This window comes from Leptodactylus fuscus, chromosome 2 (assembly GCF_031893055.1).
Source record: "Leptodactylus fuscus isolate aLepFus1 chromosome 2, aLepFus1.hap2, whole genome shotgun sequence".
Lineage (NCBI taxonomy): Eukaryota > Metazoa > Chordata > Amphibia > Anura > Leptodactylidae > Leptodactylus > Leptodactylus fuscus.
Window position 1 is genome coordinate 152,020,558 of NC_134266.1, and position 22,749 is coordinate 152,043,306.

The 22,749-nt window shown below is 42.7% G+C and overlaps 1 protein-coding gene across 1 annotated transcript in view; it reads right to left on the bottom strand.

The window, feature by feature from the left end:
* Window positions 1–22,749, bottom strand: part of GALNT17 (polypeptide N-acetylgalactosaminyltransferase 17) — a 359,033-nt gene that overhangs the window by 193,920 nt on the left and 142,364 nt on the right. Inside the window, exon 3 of the mRNA XM_075264887.1 lies at window positions 13,839–14,005. Within this exon, the coding sequence (XP_075120988.1) occupies window positions 13,839–14,005 (167 nt within the window). The remainder of the gene's footprint in view (window positions 1–13,838; window positions 14,006–22,749) is intronic.

Consider the following 22,749-nt stretch of genomic DNA (forward strand, 5'->3'; position numbering starts at 1 on the left):
TACAGTTAAGCCATACCCCCTTTTTCTGAGAAGCCACACCCACATGTCTAGCAAGTTGAAGAATTTTAGCTCAAATTAGATACAGCAAGATTTGTCAAGCTGCACATATGAAGCAAGACATTTAAGCTAGTTTTCATATTTTGTCCAGCGAGCATTGTCTATAAAACTCCCAAGACCCATTAGATCTCTACAAGGGGAACCAGTATCTTCTAACAGATTAGATAAATTACAGGGACAAAAATACATTTGTATGATTTTTAGTCTACCACCACCAAAACTACTTTTCAGCCCCTTATATGCTATTGTAAGGCTGCTTACGCTGGGTTGACACCAGCGTTCGGTCTCCGTACTCGGGTTTCCGTCTTCTGCCAGCAGAAGACAGAAACCTGTCAGACTGGGTCCAGCTGTGAGTGCCGGTGAGTGTTTTATGCTCTTCGTGGCGAAACAGTTTTTTTTTAAACCGGATACAAAGTCCTGAATGTCCGACTTTGTGTCCGGTTAAAAAAAACTGATTTGCCATGGAGAGCATAAAACGCTCACCAGTGCTCATGGCCGGACACTTTTCAAACCCATTCATTTGAATGGGTTTGAAAAATGCCTGCAGGTTTCCGTTTCCTGCCCAGTTTCGGGTAGGAAACGGAAACCTGTATAATGGAGACCCTGGGAGCAGATGTGAAGGAGCCCTTATTGGCTTAATAAATATACCTTTTTTGTGTTCATGTGTAGTATTGCTCTTGAGAAATTTAGCTTTTATTTCATATGCTTATGAGCGGTTTGGTGGGGGTGGTCCGTCTACCTATCTGTTAGTATTCTATCGTGGCTGCTAGCTGACCTTTATTTTGGAGACATGACTTCAGGTATTTGACTGATTGCCTTATAGGAGCTATTTGTATTTTGTATATACATAGCTTTGGCTGCATTGTAGTGTGATTACATATGTAATCTATATTCCTTATTGATGGGAGCAATATCTATGTAGTTTACCTCACACTTTACATATTGTATTTGTCTCCGCCTATATGTCCTTAGCTATTCATGCTATAATTACAAGATATTAGTATACAGTTATACATCTATAGGGACATATTTTTGGAGGGGTGTTTTTTGCCAACAGTATTTTATGGTTGGCACTATTGTAGCCTTGCTATATTTATACAAGTGTTATTTTATGCTACTATACTTACCTTTATTCATCTTACATGGTCTAGCATAAGAACCCACGTTCTTTATTCTATGTGTCTATCTGTGTATGTCTTTGGCTTAAATCCATCTGCCCTGCTGTACATTATTGTTTTTAATAATAATCTGCTATTTAATGTGCAATAAAATATTTGATACATTTTTTATATATATTGGTTGATTACTGCTTTCTTGCATTAGCTTGTGCTTTTTCCATGTGGTACTGTGAAGTCTTTTCGGGCTATTTTTCTTGCAAGAATGTTATGTGAGGTTTCTGTGTATGTATGAGCGGTTTGGTGCAATGGGGGTGGAGCCACACATTGTATAACACCATTTTCTTTTGTGGTTCTTATGCATTTCTGTACATGGGACATGTCAGTTTTTCTGTTTTGGGACACTGAATAGCATCATCAAAAGAAAAAAAAAAAAAAGGCTGCTTCAGTAGGTGTGGTCCCATCCTGAGTGCATCAAACAACTCATTTGCATATTGAATAAAAGGTGATTTTTTTTAAGCACCAAGATTGCACTATGAGACGAGAAAGTTATATTCACTATGCCACTAACTTGCAATACAACAGCATGTAAGTGGTGTAGAAGCAATTTTGCTGGTGGTAGTCTCCTATAAGTATTTATTTATACACACCAAAATATTCAGTGAAGCTTTACACATATTAGGTACACAAATATTAAGCTAAAACACTGTATAACTTTTCATTATACAATGGTTGAATTAATATAAGAACCGGTTGAATCTAAATAGATCCATAACAAGTTATGATACCCAGCTCACCCTGCATAAACAACAATACAGTATATATGGGTCCATTCACATGGAGTAAACGCACGCTCATTTTTGTATAATACATGTGTAAAAATAAGACTCCCATTGACTTCAATGACATTTTTTACACGTGTAAAAAAAAGTCACGTTTTTTGACGTGTTTTTTTTTTTACACGTGTAAAAAAATGTCATTGAAGTCAATGGGAGTCTTATTTTTTTTACACATGCATTATGCAAAAATGAGCGCGTTTACTCCATGTGTATGGACCCTAAGAGAAAGAGTCTCAGTTGAACACAGGACCTGTTCTTATGCTATTGAAAATCTCTGGCAGGAGGAGGCATGTTTGTAGTCTGCATGCGGGTGACAAATAATCCTAGTGATAGATGCCAGTAGGCAGAGCATTGAGGTAAATACATTATATAGATATGTATATTAAAATACCGGTTCTCAATTTTTATTTCTTTATATTTCCTTATAGAAATAGGTGGTAAATTACATATTGCAATTTTTATGCACACAAATAAATATATATAGGTGTAAATATAATTTTTCAATGGATGATTTAATCTCATGTACATTTAAGATACAAGTATGGAATGTAGGGATATTATAGATATCCACTGGCATTAGCATCCGAACAGAAACGAGAGAGAGAGAGAGATATCTGCTGAGGGCTATATAGCTTCTAGTAGGCAGGGAAAAACTGAAGAACAACAACAGCTCTTTTCAGAGCTATACACTGCAGGGAGAGGAGTCGAAATTTCAAAGGGGTGTCTTCCCAAATCAGGGATACGGAGCAACTCAGTCCAGCCAGATATGCTGAACCCAGCTTTGCAGGCAGTGTCCCCCCAAACACCTAACAGGGATACAGAGCAATTCCATCCAGCCATATATGCTCAACCCAGCTTTGCAGGAAGTGTGTAACCCCAAAGCAGGGATACAGAGCAAATCAGTCCAGCCAGATACACTAAACCCAGCTTTGAAGGCAGTGTCCGCCCAAACACCCAACAGGGATACAGAGCAATTCAGTCCAGTCATATAGGCTGAACCCAGCTTTTCAGGCAGTTTGTAACCCCAAAACAGGGATACAGAGCAATTCAGTGCTGTTCAGGCAGTGTATATCCCCAAAACAGGGATACAGAGCAATTACGTCTGGCTATGTATGCTCAATCCAGATATCCATGGTGTGTACCCCCAAAACCTAGGTGGGAGACACCAAAATTCAGTCTGGCTATGTACGCTCAATCCAGATATCCAGGGTGTATACCCCCAAAACCTAGGTGGGAGACACCGAAATTCAGTCAGGCTATGTACGGTCAATACAGTTTTTCATGGTGTGTACCCAAAAACCTAGGTGGGAGACACAGAAATTCAGTCAGGCTATGTACGCTCAATCCAGTTTTTCATGGTGTGTACCCAAAAACCTAGGTGGGAGACACAGAAATTCAGTCAGTCCATATACGCGACATCCAGCTTTCCCCATGCTGTACCTCCCAAAGCTAAGTGGGAGACAGCCGTTCATTCAGTCAGGCCATGTATGGTCAAACCTGTTTTTAATGCTGTACCCACCGAAGCTTATGGATTTTGCTTCAGGTTAAATATGTAGGCATGCACATTTATTGTTTATTAAATTCTCTTTGTTATATAGAGTAAACATATTCTGTAGCGCTTTACAGACATTACATCAATCAGTCCATAGTAGGGAGCACAATCTAAATTCCCTATCAGAATGTGGGACGAGACTAGAGTACAGAGGAAACTGATACAAACATTGGGAGAAGATAAAAACTCCATGCAGATGTTGCTCTTAGTCAGACTGAAACCGAGGACCTCAGCACTTTAAAGAAAGCATGCTGGCTACTGAGCACCCAGGTTCATTATGCATACACATTTGTTCATATACAGGTATTTAGTAATATACATAAAGTGCTAGAATAACAGACAATAACACAAATCCTATTGGTGGTATTATCAAATTGACACAGTATATTTCTTTTACTTTGAAGAAACATGCAACACAAAATTCCTTATTGTTGCCAGGTAAAGCATAATTTCATGCTGAGATAAGAAAATGGACTGGATAAATATTTATTGCACGTTTTTACTGATAAGATGATATATAATAAATTATGTAGAATAAATAAACGCGTTTCCATTTTTTACCTTTCTAAAATGTAAATTCATAAAACACAAATAAATATACATGATATACCGTATTTTTCGGACTATAAGACGCACTTTTTTTCCCCCAAATTTGGGGGGAAAAGAAGGGTGCGTCTTATAGGCCGAATGTGGCGCCTGGCATCCGCTGTAATAGAGAGGCGGAAGCCGGCAAGTGATAGACGCCATTACAGGTGCCGGGGCCTGCGACATCGCTGCGCTCCTCTGCCCTGAATGAAGCCAGCAGCAGCTCCTCCGTCCCCCCGCCGCTGGCTTCATGCAGGGCAGGGCAGCGATGTCTCAGGCCCCGGCGTCTATCTCTCACCGGCATCCGCCTCTCTAGTACAGCGGATGCCGGGTCTGCAGTCTGTATCAGCGGCCTCTTCTCTCCCGGGGCCGGTCCCCACCGGCCCCGTACCTGTAAAGTTGCAGGCCGGCTCCTGCGCGGCGGTATCGCAGGAGCCGACCTGTTCGGGTGACAGCCGGGAGCCTAATGAAGGCTCCCAGGCCTGTCACTGCTGTATATTAGTATTTTTTTTTTCAATAAAAGGTGATCTAAGCAATAGATATTCCCCAAAATGGTATAACTAAAAAGTACTTCTGGACCCGCAAAAAAAAAAAACACTCTATGCGTCCCCGTACAGCTGCAGGGTCACCTGTCAATGTGGCCTTGCAGCTGTTGCAAAACTACAACTCCCATATATTAAATATTTTACCAGTTTTTGCTTCAAATTTTTTTTTCCCTATTTTCCTCCTCTAAAACCTGGGTGCGTCTTATAGTCCGAAAAATACGGTACTTTCTGCCTTGCTCATCACTTAAAGAGAACCTATCTTTGCATTAAACCTTTTGTTTTCCGAGCTTATAGGAAATACAGAAAAGTACCAACATCTAAATCCATCTGCACACTCACCAAATGTTGCCAAAGTTCAGAATCCAATAATAAGGACTGTAGTTCCTAAAATATACGTTCCCAGTAACAAAAATTTCCCTACAGTATATACCTACATGCCCCTCTATCTCAAGGTTAAGGTAGCAATGTAATTACTCACTGGCAACATATATTGCGCTACTGAGTTTCCCAGTCTCATTCGTGGCCTAGCATGAGAAATATACATACTCCAGAGACAGGAAAAAACAACAACTAAAAAGGAAGGGGATAAGTCACAGCACGGGGTAGATACTTGATATGGGATTTTCTGTACTTCAGGCAGGATAACTGTTATGGTTCGGGGGTCTATGACCATGGCCTGGCCCCTGAAAGATAACCTCTGTAACAGGATTAGCTCAGGGGTCATCATCTTCTCAAACAGACAAGCACTTTTTAGCACAAAAAGTAAAGTCCAGTCCAGCCAAATGTGGTGCAAATGGCCACAACCAGTTTTATTAGAAGTTGTGCAGGAAAAACAAAACAAATACAATACAAAATAAAATCCTAGCCGTCTGGCTTCTATCTACAACACAGGTCATCTAACTATAAGAGCCGGCCCTACTGCACAGCTTCCTAAACACAACATACAGCAATATTACTCACAGGTGAATTTCCAGGAGCAGAGAGAGCCATATACCTGTTGGCTGTCTGCCCTTTTATACACACACTTCAGGATAACAAGGATTTAATCCCACATATCCCAAAACCTGGAGTGGCTGAATGGAGTAGAGACACCAATACTCCCTGCTCCAGCAGCCAGACCTTTACCAGGGCTTTGGTAAAACCCTCCAGCAAGAAACACAGCTTACCTCAAGGCTCGTTCACATCTGCGCCCGGCACTCCGTACTTCAGGTTTCCGTTTCCTGCATAAAACAGAGCAGGAGATGGAAACCTGCAGGAGTCTTTCTCACCCATTCATTTGAATGGGTGAGAAAGATGTTCGGCCGTGAGCGGCGGTGAGCGTTTTTTGCTCTCTGCCGCGAAACCGGGTTTTATAATCTGGACACAGAATCGGACATGCAGTACTCTGTGTCCGGATTTTAAAAAAACGGTTTTGCGGCGGAGAGCATAAGAAGCATGCAGAAGACGGAAACCACAGAACGGACAGCTGAACGCAGGTGTGAACCTAGTGTCAGCTGCATTTAGATCATATATGACAGCAACCTGGGAGACATGTAAATTCCTTCTACCACTTTGCCCCTAGTCCTGTCACACCTCTCAGTCAAGTTTAAGTAAAAACACAAAATAAAAACAAAAACAACAGTAATGAGCAGTTTGGAATATCTAGTGTGTGATACTCCTACACCCTGCCTCGGATACTAGAAGCAGCCATGGGCCCGACTAACTAACCTGAGTGGGCACAAACACAGCCGGAGAAATAACTCATCTACAAGTGAAACAGAAAACTTGACTAGTTTCACATTTATGAAGGAGCGGCAGATACAGAAAAAGCCCCCCACAGGTGTACGACTGGACTAGTGGTGAATATGAGGAACACAAAGTATAGAGGAGAAATAAATGTGAAACACAGAAATACTGACACTATGCAAAAGGACTGCTTCTGTGAGGTTTACCACCTATTGCTTATTTTAGGAAGACCTTTCATCTCCTCCAAGTCCAGCTCTTTGCATTATTTAATAGGCACCGCTCCACTGATTCCACCACAGTTTAAATGTTTTCTCTAGCCCCCACCATTCTGAGCAATGAATGCTGTTAGCTTTGCTATCTTATATGCTGTTTGGGCTCTGTAAGTGGGCAGTATCAGGCAGGAGAAGGTAGGAGGAGCGATTCTGAGCTCTGACACTGGCTGCCTCCTGCCTGCTGAAGCTCCCCCTGTCTGACACTGCCCTTCTGACATTACAGGGCTTCAATAGGACATCAGTCATCAAAAATAACTGTGCTTGTTGCTCGGAAATGGTGGAGGCAAGTGAAAATATTCCAAATGTTCTGGAATCAGTGGAGCGGTGTCTTATAACAGATGCTAAGAACTTGAATTGGTTGAAGTGGTGAAAGGTCCTCTTTAAGGAGCCAAAGTCAATGCTGTAAGCAAGCTGTGGGAAAACTGAATAGAAAGTCAGGGATCCTAGATTGCATGGAATTTACACACAATGAGTGATCCCATTGCCTATTTTATTCATATGACATAGTGAAGTCTATTTTCTCTTCGATTAATGGAAACATGTGACTTAGCCACTATATGTATTTTGGTGGCCTGTGTAAAACATTCAATATGTTTCAATGATTGATACGGAGTCCATTAGGCCTATCTTACAACAATATTACTGTCGGAGATAAGGGCATCCAGCTTGTAGGGTAGAGAAGACTAAGGGGAGGATGTAATGCCACAATTGAACTATGCTTTAGTGTCTAGTAGGAATGTATGATATTTCCAATCTCATTATCCTTTGAAACCTATTAGACACCAGTGGGGAAAAACAATGCAATTGTGAAGATACATAATTAACTGAGATTTCTCTGTGAAGGATACCTGTTAAGTGCCCAAGGAACATCACAGCCATCATATACAGGTAAGAAATTATACAATGTCTGCCTCCCAGTTCTCCATAGACATATGGTCCCTGGAGGAGGAGCATTAGTAACAAAATATAGATAATTTAAGGCCAGTGCTTTGAACTTGCCGACGCAGTACGTCTCCCAACAGAGCCTCCCACAAGGTGTTACCTACTAAATACTATGCTGTTCCTACCTCTCCAAACTGCCAGGCATGTCCATCTGCTTCTGATGCATGTCTTATAAACAGTGCCTGAGCAACATAGGATCTTAGCTATCTAGTTCCTGCAGTAGTATGTTGCTTCACTCCTGCTATTTTTTTTACTTCACTGCAAATTTTTATTCATTTTATAAATTTTAAAATAAATGTATAAATAAATTTTATTTCACTGATATTCTATGTATGACCCCCTGCCTGTCCCTGACCTGTGAACCTGAACTGCCCAAATTGACCTTTTGGCTTGTTTTCAACTTTTTTTTTTGTAATGTAGATTGTGAGCCCCATATAGGGATCACAATGTACATTTTTCCCTATCAGTATGTCTTTTTTTTGGAATATGGGATGGAAATCCAAGCAAACATGGGGAGAACATACAAACTCCTGCAGATGTTTTTTTGCCCTTGGCAGGATTTGAACACCAGGACTCCAGCGCTGCAAGGCTGCAGTGCTAACCACTGAGCCACCGTGTGGCCCCTGGCTGGTTTTCAACCTTGCACTCTTGCTGCCTGTCTACAATCACTGCCACCACTTAGACAGACATGCCCTGTAGTCTGGTCCATCACATTATGCCTTACTGCACTGCCATACATGTTGCCACAGCTGCCAAGTGCCTACCACCACCATCTCCACTCAGGCAAACATTTCCTGTGCCCTGGTTCATCATCCCATGCCCACTATTTTGGCAGCATCTGATGATACTTTCAAACATAAAAATGATTCATTATAATTTTACTCTGATGAAATCTTGCATAGTAATTAAGAAATTAATGTTTATTGCAATTTATATTTCACCATCCACATAGCTTTTACTGGCAAAAGTAAATTATATACAACAAACTAAAATTCTCCACACCCTATCTTATCCAATGTCCAGTTTAGGCATATCTGAAAGCTATGCTGACTAGTCTAACCAGTCATTGACATTGTCAGCTACAGTACCAAGAAGTAAACCATTGTGGATTCCAAAAAGACACTTTTATGGCGTATCTTGCCTTTAAAGCAAAAAGCAATTTTCAACAAGTAACACAGTAATTACACTGATTACAAAATAATGTAATTACAACGTAAAGAACAATTCTAAGTGAGACTAAATATATTAAATTACAATATAAGCAAATGAGGATCGCACTGTATTGTACTTTTCAGTGTTGGATATGCAAACCCTGTTTCCTTTTTTATCTAAAATGATAAAACAGTGATTAAAGTAGCATAGCCACAGGGGACTGAAAGCGAACACAACAATTATTGCTATTTTGGATTGAATAGCAATTAAAATGAAGCAACCGCAGGAGGTTAAATCCTCTACACGATAATATATGTTGTTATTGTTGTGCAGTATGTAAAAGAATCAACTGATGTAAAGTTCATAGAAATATTCATATCAAATCTTTTTGCTTAAAGACATTGAGTAGGGTAATGTTCAGGTTCCCTGACTTACAAAGCACTTTATATAGTGATTTATATATCAGGTGTAAGTAGTACAAATTCCTATGTACCGTAATACTACTCCACACTGTGATAGAAAGTACTGTAGCATGACTTCAGCTTTGCTCTCAAGTCCCATTATGCCAAATTCCTTTCCTGGGAATAAAGCCTGAAATCTTGTAACACATAGAGTAGAGCGTGGAGGGACATATTAGGATGAAGCCATCTATATCATGCCATGTCTGGTCAAGCATATGCATGGTAATATTACTTGGATACCAGACAGCAACCTTATTTCTTTACATATGCTGAAACAGTTCCAGATGGACGAACTGACATTCATTATAATTACTGGTATTAGTCTTTTAGTCTTTAATTCATGTACTAGAAGTATATGTACTAGAACATGTTCAAGACTAATTTATAACAAAATGTTGTAGTTCTATTACCTTCAATTAGGTAGAATAAGAAAACATTGTGGATAGAGAAATAAAATAAAAGACAGATGGTTGCAGATTCAGAAAAAAAAACTGAATCTTAAGATTACAAGATTAAAAATGCTACCTATTTGCACTGGATGAGAGTAATATATAACAGAAACAAAACAGAGAAAAAAATAAATTTCAAATCAGTACAGGAGGCAAAAAAACCCCCATAAACACCACATGTGTTTTAGATATTGATGACCTATCCGCTGGATCATGACACCCAGACTCCGTATCAGCTGATCCAGCTGCTGGAAACTGAATGCAGTGTATGTGGCTGGAAGTGAATAGGATAGAATTCTGGCTCCCCAATGCTGGAAAAACAAACTGGTTTCATTCTTTTTTCTTTTTACTGCAGCTGTTCTCAGGGGAACGCATTTCCATTGGATAAGGGTCTGGCTTACAATCACTTTCATACGATCAGTATTTGGTATCTTCCAACCGTATTTATAAACCAAACCAGGAGTTGGGCCAAAATCTTTGCATTTTATGTTTTTCTCTGCAGGTTTCACTTCTGATTTGTGTTTATAAATATTAGAATAGTGACCAAATACTGACATTGTGAAAGTGGCCTTAGAATAGTTAAACAAAGTGGAAAGATGTATTAAAACTAGTGCTTTGAGTGCTTTTTGTGTGCTGATGATTGAAACACCAAAATTGTTCAAGGACTCCAGACCTCTAAATATTTCAGGCACATTGTGGGAGGTTCTATATGCTGGAATTGAAACCTACATCAATCTGGGACTGCCATACACCAGTGCTGACAGGGCTGCAAGGGGGAAACTGTGACTATTATGTACCTGAATATGGGAAACATCTAGGTGGTCAATCTCTAGAATAGGCCTCTGATGAATCTGCTGTACCCTATGATGTAGGCAGAGGAAACGCGTCAGCCTTTTTAATGCAGTCAGCTGCTATATAGACTACATAATGTAGATAGGTGCTATACGTCTCTTGTACCAAGGCTCCGGGGTAGATACTCTGATAGGAATTAGGGAGTTCATGATAGTAATGCGAGTGTAGCTATTACTCTGTACGTAGGAGTTGAACCCAGGAAGAGGGTGTACTCTGGGCATATACAAGCAAGATGCCAGAGCACTAACCTATTTGCACTGGTTTAATAGCTGGATCTCTCTAATGTCCAATAGGCTCAGCTATGTATTAGTTACCGTGTATCAAGTGACTCATACTTTGAGGCCAAAGAGAGAATAATTTTATCTGGTCTCTTTTTTTCAGTTGACTGATACAGTATCTGTGGTTTAACAAAACTTTCCATAGAACCACGAGTAATGTCAAATTATTTAGTCTTTTTTTCGTTTGATTAATACTTGGCGTTTTTGGTTTGTCTATCACACAAATAACTATTTTAAATGGTATTACTAAAGTTATTGTTTTTAATACATCCACATAATAGACTACTCATCTATTCAGCTGTTCTCCAGTGTGGTAACCATACACATCTATGTAACCCAGTTTCTTATTGAATGCCAGGGGTCACACGACTGATGCCAGATTTGGTCCTTTTATGTTACCCCTTGATAATACAGTGTAGAAACTGGTCTCCACTAATATAATAAGGTAAATGAACATAATTTAAAGAACATGTATATTGTAAAACTGTAGGGTATCTCATTCTGTAGACAAATGAATTATAAATATACAAAACGGAATACTCCATTAAGTGTTTTCCAATAAACTTCTCTGCTCTACAAGATTGGAAAACCCATGAAAAAAAATTATGTATGAAGGTGCAGTAGGTTTATACAACTTCATTAAGACCTTAGCATACAATAATTGTATGCGTATTAAAGGTTTCTTTGAATACATGTAATTATTTCTTTCCCTACCGAGTACAACAAATAACTTGTTACAAAACAGAAAAAATGACAAATATACCGACAATTAGACTAAAATGAATAGCCCAAGAATAAATATTCAATTTGTTACAGTTGTAAAGAAAATGTCTGTACTATTCTGCCTGGCTTATAAAAAAAAATGTATGTTACCCTATTCTTGTATTTAAGATTATGCTGTGCGGCAGGCAGGGAACACAACATGTGCTGGAATAATGAAGGAATAACAAACCAATAAATATCTCTGGCTTCATTTCAGGCTTTCTAAAACACAGAAAGCTAATTAAGTTTATCAACAAACTAAGGGAAAATATATAGAGCAATTCTGTAAAATGAACAAATTTGTAATTAAAAAAAAATAAATCATAAAATGAAACATGAAATCGGAAATTGCTTCACGGTTATCCACTGAAACGTAGAATCATTTTGTTAGTGTGCAAAATGCAGATATAACCAAAGGTTAATATTTCTTTCTTTCGTTCCTCTATGCCAAGGCATCACATAGAAATCAATTTTGTCTGATCCACATTTGCCGTATTCCAACTATGTTTTGCATAGAACTGGGGTAGGGCCTTCAAAGATACTCTCCACTATACCTTCATATACCTCTGATGTCATATAAAGTATATAGATGCCATGCTACGCCATATCTTATTATGCATATAGGTATAAAGAAGCTTCAAGGGGAGAACATTTCAGTATACACTGAATTTGTTGAAGCCTGTATTGCAGTGCACTGACACACTAAGAAAATACAGACATGGTGAGTGTGTGCATGAGTCTATTTTTTTACCTTTACAAATAGAAATAATTTAGCCAAAGATGAACATCAGGCATAGGAGAATCAATGTAAAGTGGGAGTTATCACATAGGCCATTAACACATTATAAGAGCCCTTCCATTTTTTCATTCATAGACTACTGTTTCTATAAAGGATGTCTAACTAACTCATACAAAATGACATACGTATTTGTAATCTGTGAGTTTCCACTGAATGCTATAAATTCACTTCATGGTGACTGGGCTCTGAAGTTGTGCATCAACAATCACCATGGAGCCTGGCATCAGAGAAACCTCTTATTTCATTCATATAACACCTTAAATGTGCAGTCAATACCAATGGCAGAATATAAGGAGTCAGACGATTGGACCCTCGCTCAGGATCATGGGGAACTGGTGCATTACAATGGAAGCCAAGGGTCTGGCCAAATAGTGTAACAGTTATATGCTCTGAAATACTATGTTGAACAAAAGTAGTAAAACGTAAAAAATGTACTTATTTGGTATCAACATTCAATATTCTTACCCAATATTACTGTAAACAATAGAAACATATTAAACAGTGGAATACAAGGAGGAAATTGCTGTGGGTTGTTTTTTTTTTTTTAGCCATGTACCACCTGATTGTAATGAGCATTTAGGTGAGATGTGTCTCCCCTTATGGACACTTATAGGGAATAAGTGATCAATCACTGGGAACCAACTGCTGCATCCTCCAGCGATCAAGAGGATGGAGGACCACAAAGTCTCCATAAAACCCCTTTGTGAATAGAGCCCCATTGCGCTTGCAGGAACAGTGATTCAATCAATGCTATAGGGCTGTTGGGACTGTAATTTCCAGTAGTGCCCACAGCCTCATAGAACTGAATGGCCACTCATGCAGGTACACTGTTGCACCATTCACAAGCAGGATTTAGGGAGACTTTCAGTTCCAAGTTTTTCTGATTGGTGACAAGTCCAGATAAATTTGTCATTGTTATACAATGTTTAAGTCAATATTACCTCCTGAAGTTAACACAAAGGAATATGCTATCCTATTTGTGTCACACATGGCCACTCTTTGGGGGTAGGGAGAATATTACTACAGTAAAATACAACTTGGCACAGTAAAATACAACTTAAATAACAGACAAAATGCTCTTATGAAAGGCTCTTTAGGGAAGAATCCATGTTTTCACACACAGTTGGCAGTCTTGTATTGGCAGAAGCAAAAGTAACTCATTTTGGTGCCTTGCAAGTACAACAGATTTGGTGTTGGTGGCAATTTGCCTGGTCAAAAAGTGAAGAAGAATTGACTTTTAAAGTTAATTTTTTTTTAATTTTTTTTAAAGTTTGGGTACACTTTAACATTTCCTCTCAAAGTTACATTACAAAGTGCAGGCATGTCCTCTTTTCAACTTTCAATTTTATTTTTAGAAGCGCAGAGAGCCTGTTAATCTATATACAAATATATAATAGAATTACATTACTCAGTTTTCCTGCATAGAAGATAGCATATTAAAATATAATCATACCTTCATCACTGTTGTCATCCACAAGGATAATTTCCTTCAGAAGATGGACAGGCGTATGATTCACTGCACTGTGAACTGATCGGAGGATCACTGACAAGGCTTCATTTACAAAGATGAAAATGATTGAAATCTGAGGAAGTTCCTTAGGGTATTTTAATTTCTTGCACCTTAAAGAAATCAATATTTGATATGTAAGATACGACGTAAAATTTTTTATACAATAGAAATATAGAGGAGGGGGTTGAAAGTATTAAAGAGACAAAATAAGAAAGAAATCTTAAAGTAAATCCTAGGAAAGGGTTATACAGAAATCCAGTGGAACACCTTGACCTCTTTACATCAGTGGTATAAAAGGGTACAATTACAAATCTACAGCAAATAGCATTCATTAGATTTACAGTATGTGACATGGGTAACTGTTACAGCGCATGTTTTATGCATATCACTTGCATGTTATATCATGGAAACTAAACATATGTAGCACCTACTTAATAAAAATAACATGCTATAATGCTAGCTGAAGAAGGGATGGACATTATAAGCTAATTCCCATATTAGTTGCGACTGTGTTACATAGATTCTATATCAGAGATCTATGGGCAGAACAGTCTTGAACTCTGTCACTGTCACCACATTTGGGTGCTTGGTGGCTGTCTCTGTATTCGGGCTCTAGGGTTGGACATACTGTATTAAGCTAAGACCCCACATAGCGAGCAGCAGCAAAAAGTGCTGTGGGAAAACTGCAGCAGCGAAGCATTGTAATTTTTCATCTCATTGCTTTTCACAGAAAGTCCGCAGAGGTTCCTTCACAGACTTTCTGTTTCCATTATACCTACAGGGAAACTGACGGTGTTTCAATAGTTATAATTGACTGCGTATTTTTCTGCAAGATGTGGATGGGATTTGCTAGAATCCCATCCACCTTGCAGTGACTGTAAAACTCTGCATTTTTCTCTGCGGTTTATGCCACATGGTGTTTCGGCCATAGGCTCTGATATTGCTATTGTTATTATGAATACACGGTCAGTGATGAATACCCATACAATTGCAAGGAATATTATAGGGGCACAGAAAGTTTAAGTTTTTATTGATACTTTTTAAAACATAAAGTTCCTCCTTCTTTTGGAATCTTTACAATTGTCAAACACCCCTAAAGTAGATCCCCTATAGCCTTTGTCTTACATGCACTAAGCTGCTGGACACCACAGTGGCCTCCTATTTACTAATACAGAATAAAATCCATAGAAATTACCCATGGCAGAAGATGACCTACTATATGTTGTTACTGACATGCTCAGAATATAAGAGCAGTAAATCTCATGTAGATGGCTTGCATGTTTACACTGCTGCAATTAACAGACTTTCAGAGATCATAGATAACCGGCATCTATATTGTGAACAAACTGAATGCAGACACTGTCCATTCCATGCTACAGCAATCTCTCTCTTAAATCACTTTATTCATAAACCTAAGGGAGAATTACATTTTTGGAGAAAAACAGATTTCCATGAAATAGACTGAAGCAGTTGTAAGGGTGATAATATTTTGATTTAATGGCATCACAATTTTGTAAAATACTGTTGCCATAATTAGAGATGAGCGAACACTAAAATGTTCGAGGTTCGAAATTCGATTCGAACAGCCGCTCAATGTTCGTGTGTTCGAACGGGTTTCGAACCCCATTATAGTCTATGGGGAACAGATACTCGTTAAGGGGGAAACCCAAATCCGTGTCTGGAGGGTCACCAAGTCCACTATGACACCCCAGGAAATGATGCCAACACCTCTGGAATGACACTGGGACAGCAGGGGAAGCATGTCTGGGGGCATCTAACACACCAAAGACCCTCTATTACCCCAACATCACAGCCTAACAACTACACACTTTACACACTCAATACCACCTCTCTGACAGTAGGAAAACACCTTGAAACATGTGTATTTGGCACTTGCAGTGAGGAGAGCTTGTCACCAGCAGTGAATTTGGCCCTTGTAGTAAGTTGAGGTTGGCACCAACATTTGTTTTGAAAATCAGGGTGGATTGAGCCTCTAACCAGCAGAGTTTGGGCAAATTCATGGTGGAGGGAGCCTCTAAACACCCCAGTTTGGGCAAATTCATGGTGGAGGGAGCCTCTAAAAACCCCAGTTTGGACCAATTCATGGTGGAGGGAGCCTCTAACCAGCCCAGTTTGGGCAAATTCATGGTGGAGGGAGCCTCTAAAAAACCCAGTTTGGACCAATTCATGGTGGAGGGAGCCTCTAACCAGCCCAGTTTGGGCAAATTCATGGTGGAGGGAGCCTCTAACCAGCCCAGTTTGGACCAATTAATGGTGGAGGGAGCCTCTAACCAGCCCAGTTTGGACCAATTAATGGTGGAGGGAGCCTCTAACCAGCCCAGTTTGAACCAATTCATGGTGGAGGGAGCCTCTAAACAGCCCAGTTTGGGCAAATTCATGGTGGAGGGAGCCTCTAAAAAACCCAGTTTGGACCAATTCATGGTGGAGGGAGCCTCTAACCAGCCCAGTTTGGACCAATTAATGGTGGAGGGAGCCTCTAACCAGCCCAGTTTGGACCAATTCATGGTGGAGGGAGCCTCTAAACAGCCAAGTTTTGGGAAATTCATGGTGGAGGGAGCCTCTAACCAGCCCAGTTTGGACCAATTCATGGTGGAGGGAGCCTCTAAACAGCCAAGTTTTGGGAAATTCATGGTGGAGGGAGCCTCTAACCAGCCCAGTTTGGACCAATTCATGGTGGAGGGAGCCTCTAAAAAACCCAGTTTGGACCAATTCATGGTGGAGGGAGCCTCTAAACAGCCCAGTTTGGGCAAATTCATGGTGGAGGGAGCCTCTAACCAGCCCAGTTTGGACCAATTAATGGTGGAGGGAGCCTCTAAACAGCCCAGTTTGGGCAAATTCATGGTGGAGGGAGCCTCTAACCAGCCCAGTTTGGACCAATTCATGGTGGAGGGAGCCTCTAACCAGCCCAGTTTGGGCAAATTCATGGTGGAGGGAGCCTCTAAAAAACCCAGTTTGGACCAATTCATGGTGGAGGGAGCCTCTAACCAGCCCAGTTTGGGCAAATTCATGGTGGAGGGAGCCTCTAACCAGCCCAGTTTGGACCAATTAATGGTGGAGGGAGCCTCTAACCAGCCCAGTTTGGACCAATTCATGGTGGAGGGAGCCTCTAACCAGCCCAGTTTGGACCAATTAATGGTGGAGGGAGCCTCTAAACAGCCAAGTTTTGGGAAATTCATGGTGGAGGGAGCCTCTAACCAGCCCAGTTTGGACCAATTCATGGTGGAGGGAGCCTCTAAACAGCCCAGTTTGGGCAAATTCATGGTGGAGGGAGCCTCTAAAAAACCCAGTTTGGACCAATTCATGGTGGAGGGAGCCTCTAATTAGCCCAGTTTGGACCAATTAATTGTGGAGGGAGCCTCTAACCAGCCCAGTTTGGACCAATTAATGGTGGAGGGAGCCTCTAAACAGCCCAGTTTGGGCAAATTCATGGTGGAGGGAGCCTCTAACCAGCCCAGTTTGGACCAATTAATGGTGGAGGGAGCCTCTAACCAGCCCAGTTTGGACCAATTAATGGTGGAGGGAGCCTCTAACCACCCCAGTTTGGACCAATTCATGGTGGAGGGAGCCTCTAACCAGCCCAGTTTGGACCAATTCATGGTGGAGGGAGCCTCTAACCAGCCCAGTTTGGACCAATTAATGGTGGAGGGAGCCTCTAACCACCCCAGTTTGGACCAATTCATGGTGGAGGGAGCCTCTAAAAAACCCAGTTTGGACCAATTCATGGTGGAGGGAGCCTCTAAACAGCCCAGTTTGGGCAAATTCATGGTGGAGGGAGCCTCTAAACAGCCCAGTTTGGGCAAATTCATGGTGGAGGGAGCCTCTAACCAGCCCAGTTTGGACCAATTAATGGTGGAGGGAGCCTCTAACCAGCCCAGTTTGGACCAATTCATGGTGGAGGGAGCCTCTAAACAGCCCAGTTTGGGCAAATTCATGGTGGAAGGAGCCTCTAACCAGCAGAGTTGTGGGAAAGCAGGGTGGAGGGAGCCTCTAACCAGCAGAGTTGGTGGAAATCAGGGTGGAGGGAGCCTCTAACCAGCAGAGTTGGGGGAAATCATGTTGGAGGGAGCCTAGTATTAGCAGAATTGTGCAACGCTTATGGTGGATGAGTATGAGGATGCGGAGGAATTGGAGAGGTTGAGTACAGACATGGAGTTTCATGTTGGGGTGCTTTACACAGGTGGGCACAAAAATGAAGGCTCTATCCAGTGGTGGTTCATTTTTATCAAAGTGAGCCGGTCGGCACTCTCAGCTGACAGACGGGTGCGCTTGTCAGTGATGATGCCACCGGCTGCACTGAACACCCTCTCAGATAGGACGCTGGCGGCAGGACAGGACAGCACCTCCAAGGCATATAGGGCAAGTTCAAGCCACAGGTCCAACTTCGACACCCAATACGTGTAGGGCGCAGAGGGGTCGGAGAGGACAGGGCTGTGGTCGGAAAGGTATTCCCGCAACATGCGCCTATACTTCTCACGCCTGGTGACACTAGGACCCTCCGTGGCGGCACTTTGGCGAGGGGGTGCCATCAAGGTGTCCCAGACCTTAGACAGTGTGCCCCTCGTTTGTGTGGACCGGTGAGAACTTGGTTGCCTACTGGAGGAACTGCCCTCCCTGCCGCCACTGTCACATGCTGGAAACATCTCCATCATATTCTGCACCAATTGCCTGTGGCAAGCATTGATGCGATTGGCCCTCCCCTCTACCGGAATAAAAGACGAGATGTTGTTTTTATACCTGGGGTCAAGGATAGCAAAGATCCAGTACTGGTTGTCCTCCATGATTTTGACAATACGCTTGTCGGTTGTAAAGCACCCCAACATGAACTCAGCCATGTCTGCCACAGTGTTAGTTGGCATGACTCCTCTGGCCCCACCGGAAAGTTCAATCTCCATTTCCTCCTCATCCTCCATGTCTACCCATCCGCGCTGCAACAATGGGACGATTCGAAGTTGCCCGGAAGCCTCCTGTATCACCATCACATCATCGGACAACTCTTCTTCCTCCTCCTCCTCCTCCTCCTCCTCCTCCATTAAACGCAGTGAAGCGGACAGATGTGTGGACCTACTCTCCAGCTGTGACGGATCGGATGCTATCCCTAACTCCTCTGTGTGATCTGAGTTATCCCTGATGTCAATCAGGGATTCTCTCAGAACACACAAGAGCGGGATTGTAAGGCTCACCATCGCATCCTCAGAGCTCACCCTCCTTGTGGACTCCTCAAAGACCCGTAGGATGTCACAAAGGTCTCTCATCCATGGCCACTCATGGATGTGAAACTGAGGCAGCTGACTTTGTGGCACCCTAGGGTTTTGTAGCTGGTATTCCATCAAAGGTCTCTGCTGCTCAACCACTCTATTCAACATCTGAAACGTTGAGTTCCAGCGTGTGGGGACGTCGCACAAAAGCCGGTGTTGTGGCACATGCAGGCGTTGCTGGAGAGATTTTAAGCTAGCAGCGGCTACTGTCGACTTGCGAAAGTGGGCGCACATGCGCCGCACTTTCACCAGTAGCTCTGGAACATTGGGGTAGCTCTTTAGGAAACGTTGCACCACTAGGTTGAAGACGTGGGCCAGGCATGGAACATGTTGGAGTCCGGCAAGCTCCAGAGCTGCTACCAGGTTCCGGCCGTTATCACAAACGACCATGCCTGGGCCCAGGTGCAGCGGCTCAAACCATATTGCCGTCTCATCGAGGAGGGCATCCCTCACCTCGGAGGCAGTGTGCTGTCTGTCCCCCAAGCTGATCAGCTTCAGCACAGCCTGCTGACGTCTACCAACGCCAGTGCTGCAACGTTTCCAACTCGTAGCTGGGGTCAATCTAACAGCGGAGGAGGAGGCGGTGGCGGAGGAGGAGGCGGAGGAGGAGGCGGTAGAGGAGGAGGAGGAGGGGGGTGTTCTTCTCGTGTCCCTGCCAGGAATGTTAGGCGGGGAGACGAGGTACACCGGGCCAGTTTGGGAAGCAGTCCCAGCCTCAACTACATTTACCCAGTGTGCCGTCAGTGAAATGTAGCGTCCCTGTCCGCATGCACTTGTCCACGCGTCGGTGGTCAAGTGGACCTTTGTGCAAAGCGCGGAACTAAGGGCCCGCCTGATGTTGAGTGACACGTGCTGGTGCAAGGCGGGGACGGCACACCGGGAGAAGTAGTGACGGCTAGGGACGGCATAGCGAGGTGCCGCAGTTGCCATCAGGTCCAGGAAGGCGGGAGTTTCAACAAGCCGGAACGCCAACATCTCCTGGGCCAGCAGTTTAGCGATGTTGGCGTTCAAGGCTTGCGCGTGTGGGTGGTTAGCAGTGTATTTCTGCCGCCGCTCCAATGTCTGAGAGATGGTGGGTTGTTGTAAAGAAACGCCTGATGGTGCCTTTGATGGTGCAGGAGAAGGAGATAAGACAGGACCAGGGGAGGATGAGGTAGAAGTCAACAAAGTGGCGGAGGCAGATGAAGTGGTGTCCTGGCTCGTCCTCTGGAGTGCATCGCCAGCACAGTCAGCAGTGGCAGTGGCAGAGGCAGAGGCAGAGGCAGTGGCAGTGGCGTGAACGGCAGGCGGCCTTTGTCCTGCCGTTGCTGCCTGCCACTGATTCCAGTGCTTGGATTCCAAATGACGGCGCATTGAAGTGGTGGACAGGTTGCTCTTCTCAGAGCCCCTAATCAATTTCGAGAGGCAAATTGTGCAGACAACACTATATCTGTCCTCGGCGCATTCCTTGAAAAAACTCCACACCTTCGAGAAACGTGCCCTCGAGGTGGGAGTTTTTCGGGGCTGGGTACGAACTGGAACATCTTGGGAGATTCCGGGTGTGGCCTGGCTTCGCCTAAGCTGCTGACCTCTGCCTCTGCCTCTAGCTACCCTTTTTGGTGCTGCACCTGCCTCAACATCCACACTACTTTCCCCGCTTGACATCCCCCCTGTCCAGGTCGGGTCAGTGTCCTCATCATCCACCACTTCCTCTTCCAACTCCTGTCTCATCTCCTCCTCCCGCACAATGCGCCAGTCAACTGGATGCCCTGACGGCAACTGCGTCACATCATCGTCGATGAGGGTGGGTTGCTGGTCATCCACCACCAAATCGAACGGAGATGGAGGAGACTCTAGTGTTTGAGCATCTGGACACAGATGCTCCTCTGTTAGGTTCGTGGAATCGTGACGTGGAGAGGCAGGTTGAGGGACAATGAAAGGAGCGGAGAACAGCTCTGGGGAGCAGGGACAGTTTGGGTTATTGTTCTGTAAAGCTTCGGAATTTTGGGAGGAAGGAAGACAAGACTGTTGGGTAATAGGAGGAGAGGAGGCAGAGTCTGACTGGCTGCTGGACAATGTGCTGTAAGCGTTCTCTGACAGCCATTGCAAGACCTGTTCCTGGTTCTCGGGCCTACTAAGGTTTGTACCCTGCAGTTTAGTTAATGTGGCAAGCAACCCTGGCACTGTGGAGTGGCGCAATGCTTGCTGCCCCACAGGAGTAGGCACGGGACGCCCTGTGGCTTCACTGCTACCTTGCTCCCCAGAACCATTCCCCCGACCTCGCCCACGGCCTCGTCCACGTCCCTTTCCGGGAGCCTTGCGCATTTTGAATTCCTAGTTAGAAATTGGCACTGTATACCAGTAGTAAAAATTGTGGGTGCACGTAACCCCAATATATTCTTTGAATTCCCAGTCAGACACTGGCACTATATGGCAGTAGCAAGAAATGAGGGTATTTGTATTCCCAATATACTCTTTGAATTCCCAGTCAGACAATGGCACTGTATACCAGTAGTAAAAATTGTGGGTGCACGTAACCCCAATATATTCTTTGAATTCCCAGTCAGACACTGGCACTATATGGCAGTAGCAAGAAATGAGGGTATTTGTATTCCCAATATACTCTTTGAATTCCCAGTCAGACAATGGCACTGTATACCAGTAGTAAAAATTGTGGGTGCACGTAACCCCAATATATTCTTTGAATTACCAGTCAGAAACTGGCACTATATGGCAGTAGCAAGAAATGAGGGTATTTATAACCCCAATATATTCTTTGAATTCCCAGTCAGACAATGGCACTGTATACCAGTAGTAAAAATTGTGGGTGCACGTAACCCCAATATATTCTTTGAATTACCAGTCAGAAACTGGCACTATATGGCAGTAGCAAGAAATGAGGGTATTTGTATTCCCAATATACTCTTTGAATTCCCAGTCAGACAATGGCACTGTATACCAGTAGTAAAAATTGTGGGTGCACGTAACCCCAATATATTCTTTGAATTACCAGTCAGAAACTGGCACTATATGGCAGTAGCAAGAAATGAGGGTATTTATAACCCCAATATATTCTTTGAATTCCCAGTCAGACAATGGCACTGTATACCAGTAGTAAAAATTGTGGGTGCACGTAACCCCAATATATTCTTTGAATTCCCAGTCAGAAACTGGCACTATATGGCAGTAGCAAGAAATGAGGGTATTTGTATTCCCAATATACTCTTTGAATTCCCAGTCAGACAATGGCACTGTATACCAGTAGTAAAAATTGTGGGTGCACGTAACCCCAATATATTCTTTGAATTACCAGTCAGAAACTGGCACTATATGGCAGTAGCAAGAAATGAGGGTATTTATAACCCCAATATATTCTTTGAATTCCCAGTCAGACAATGGCACTGTATACCAGTAGTAAAAATTGTGGGTGCACGTAACCCCAATATATTCTTTGAATTCCCAGTCAGAAACTGGCACTATATGGCAGTAGCAAGAAATGAGGGTATTTGTATTCCCAATATATTCTTTGAATTCCCAGTCAGACAATGGCACTGTATACCAGTAGTAAAAATTGTGGGTGCACGTAACCCCAATATATT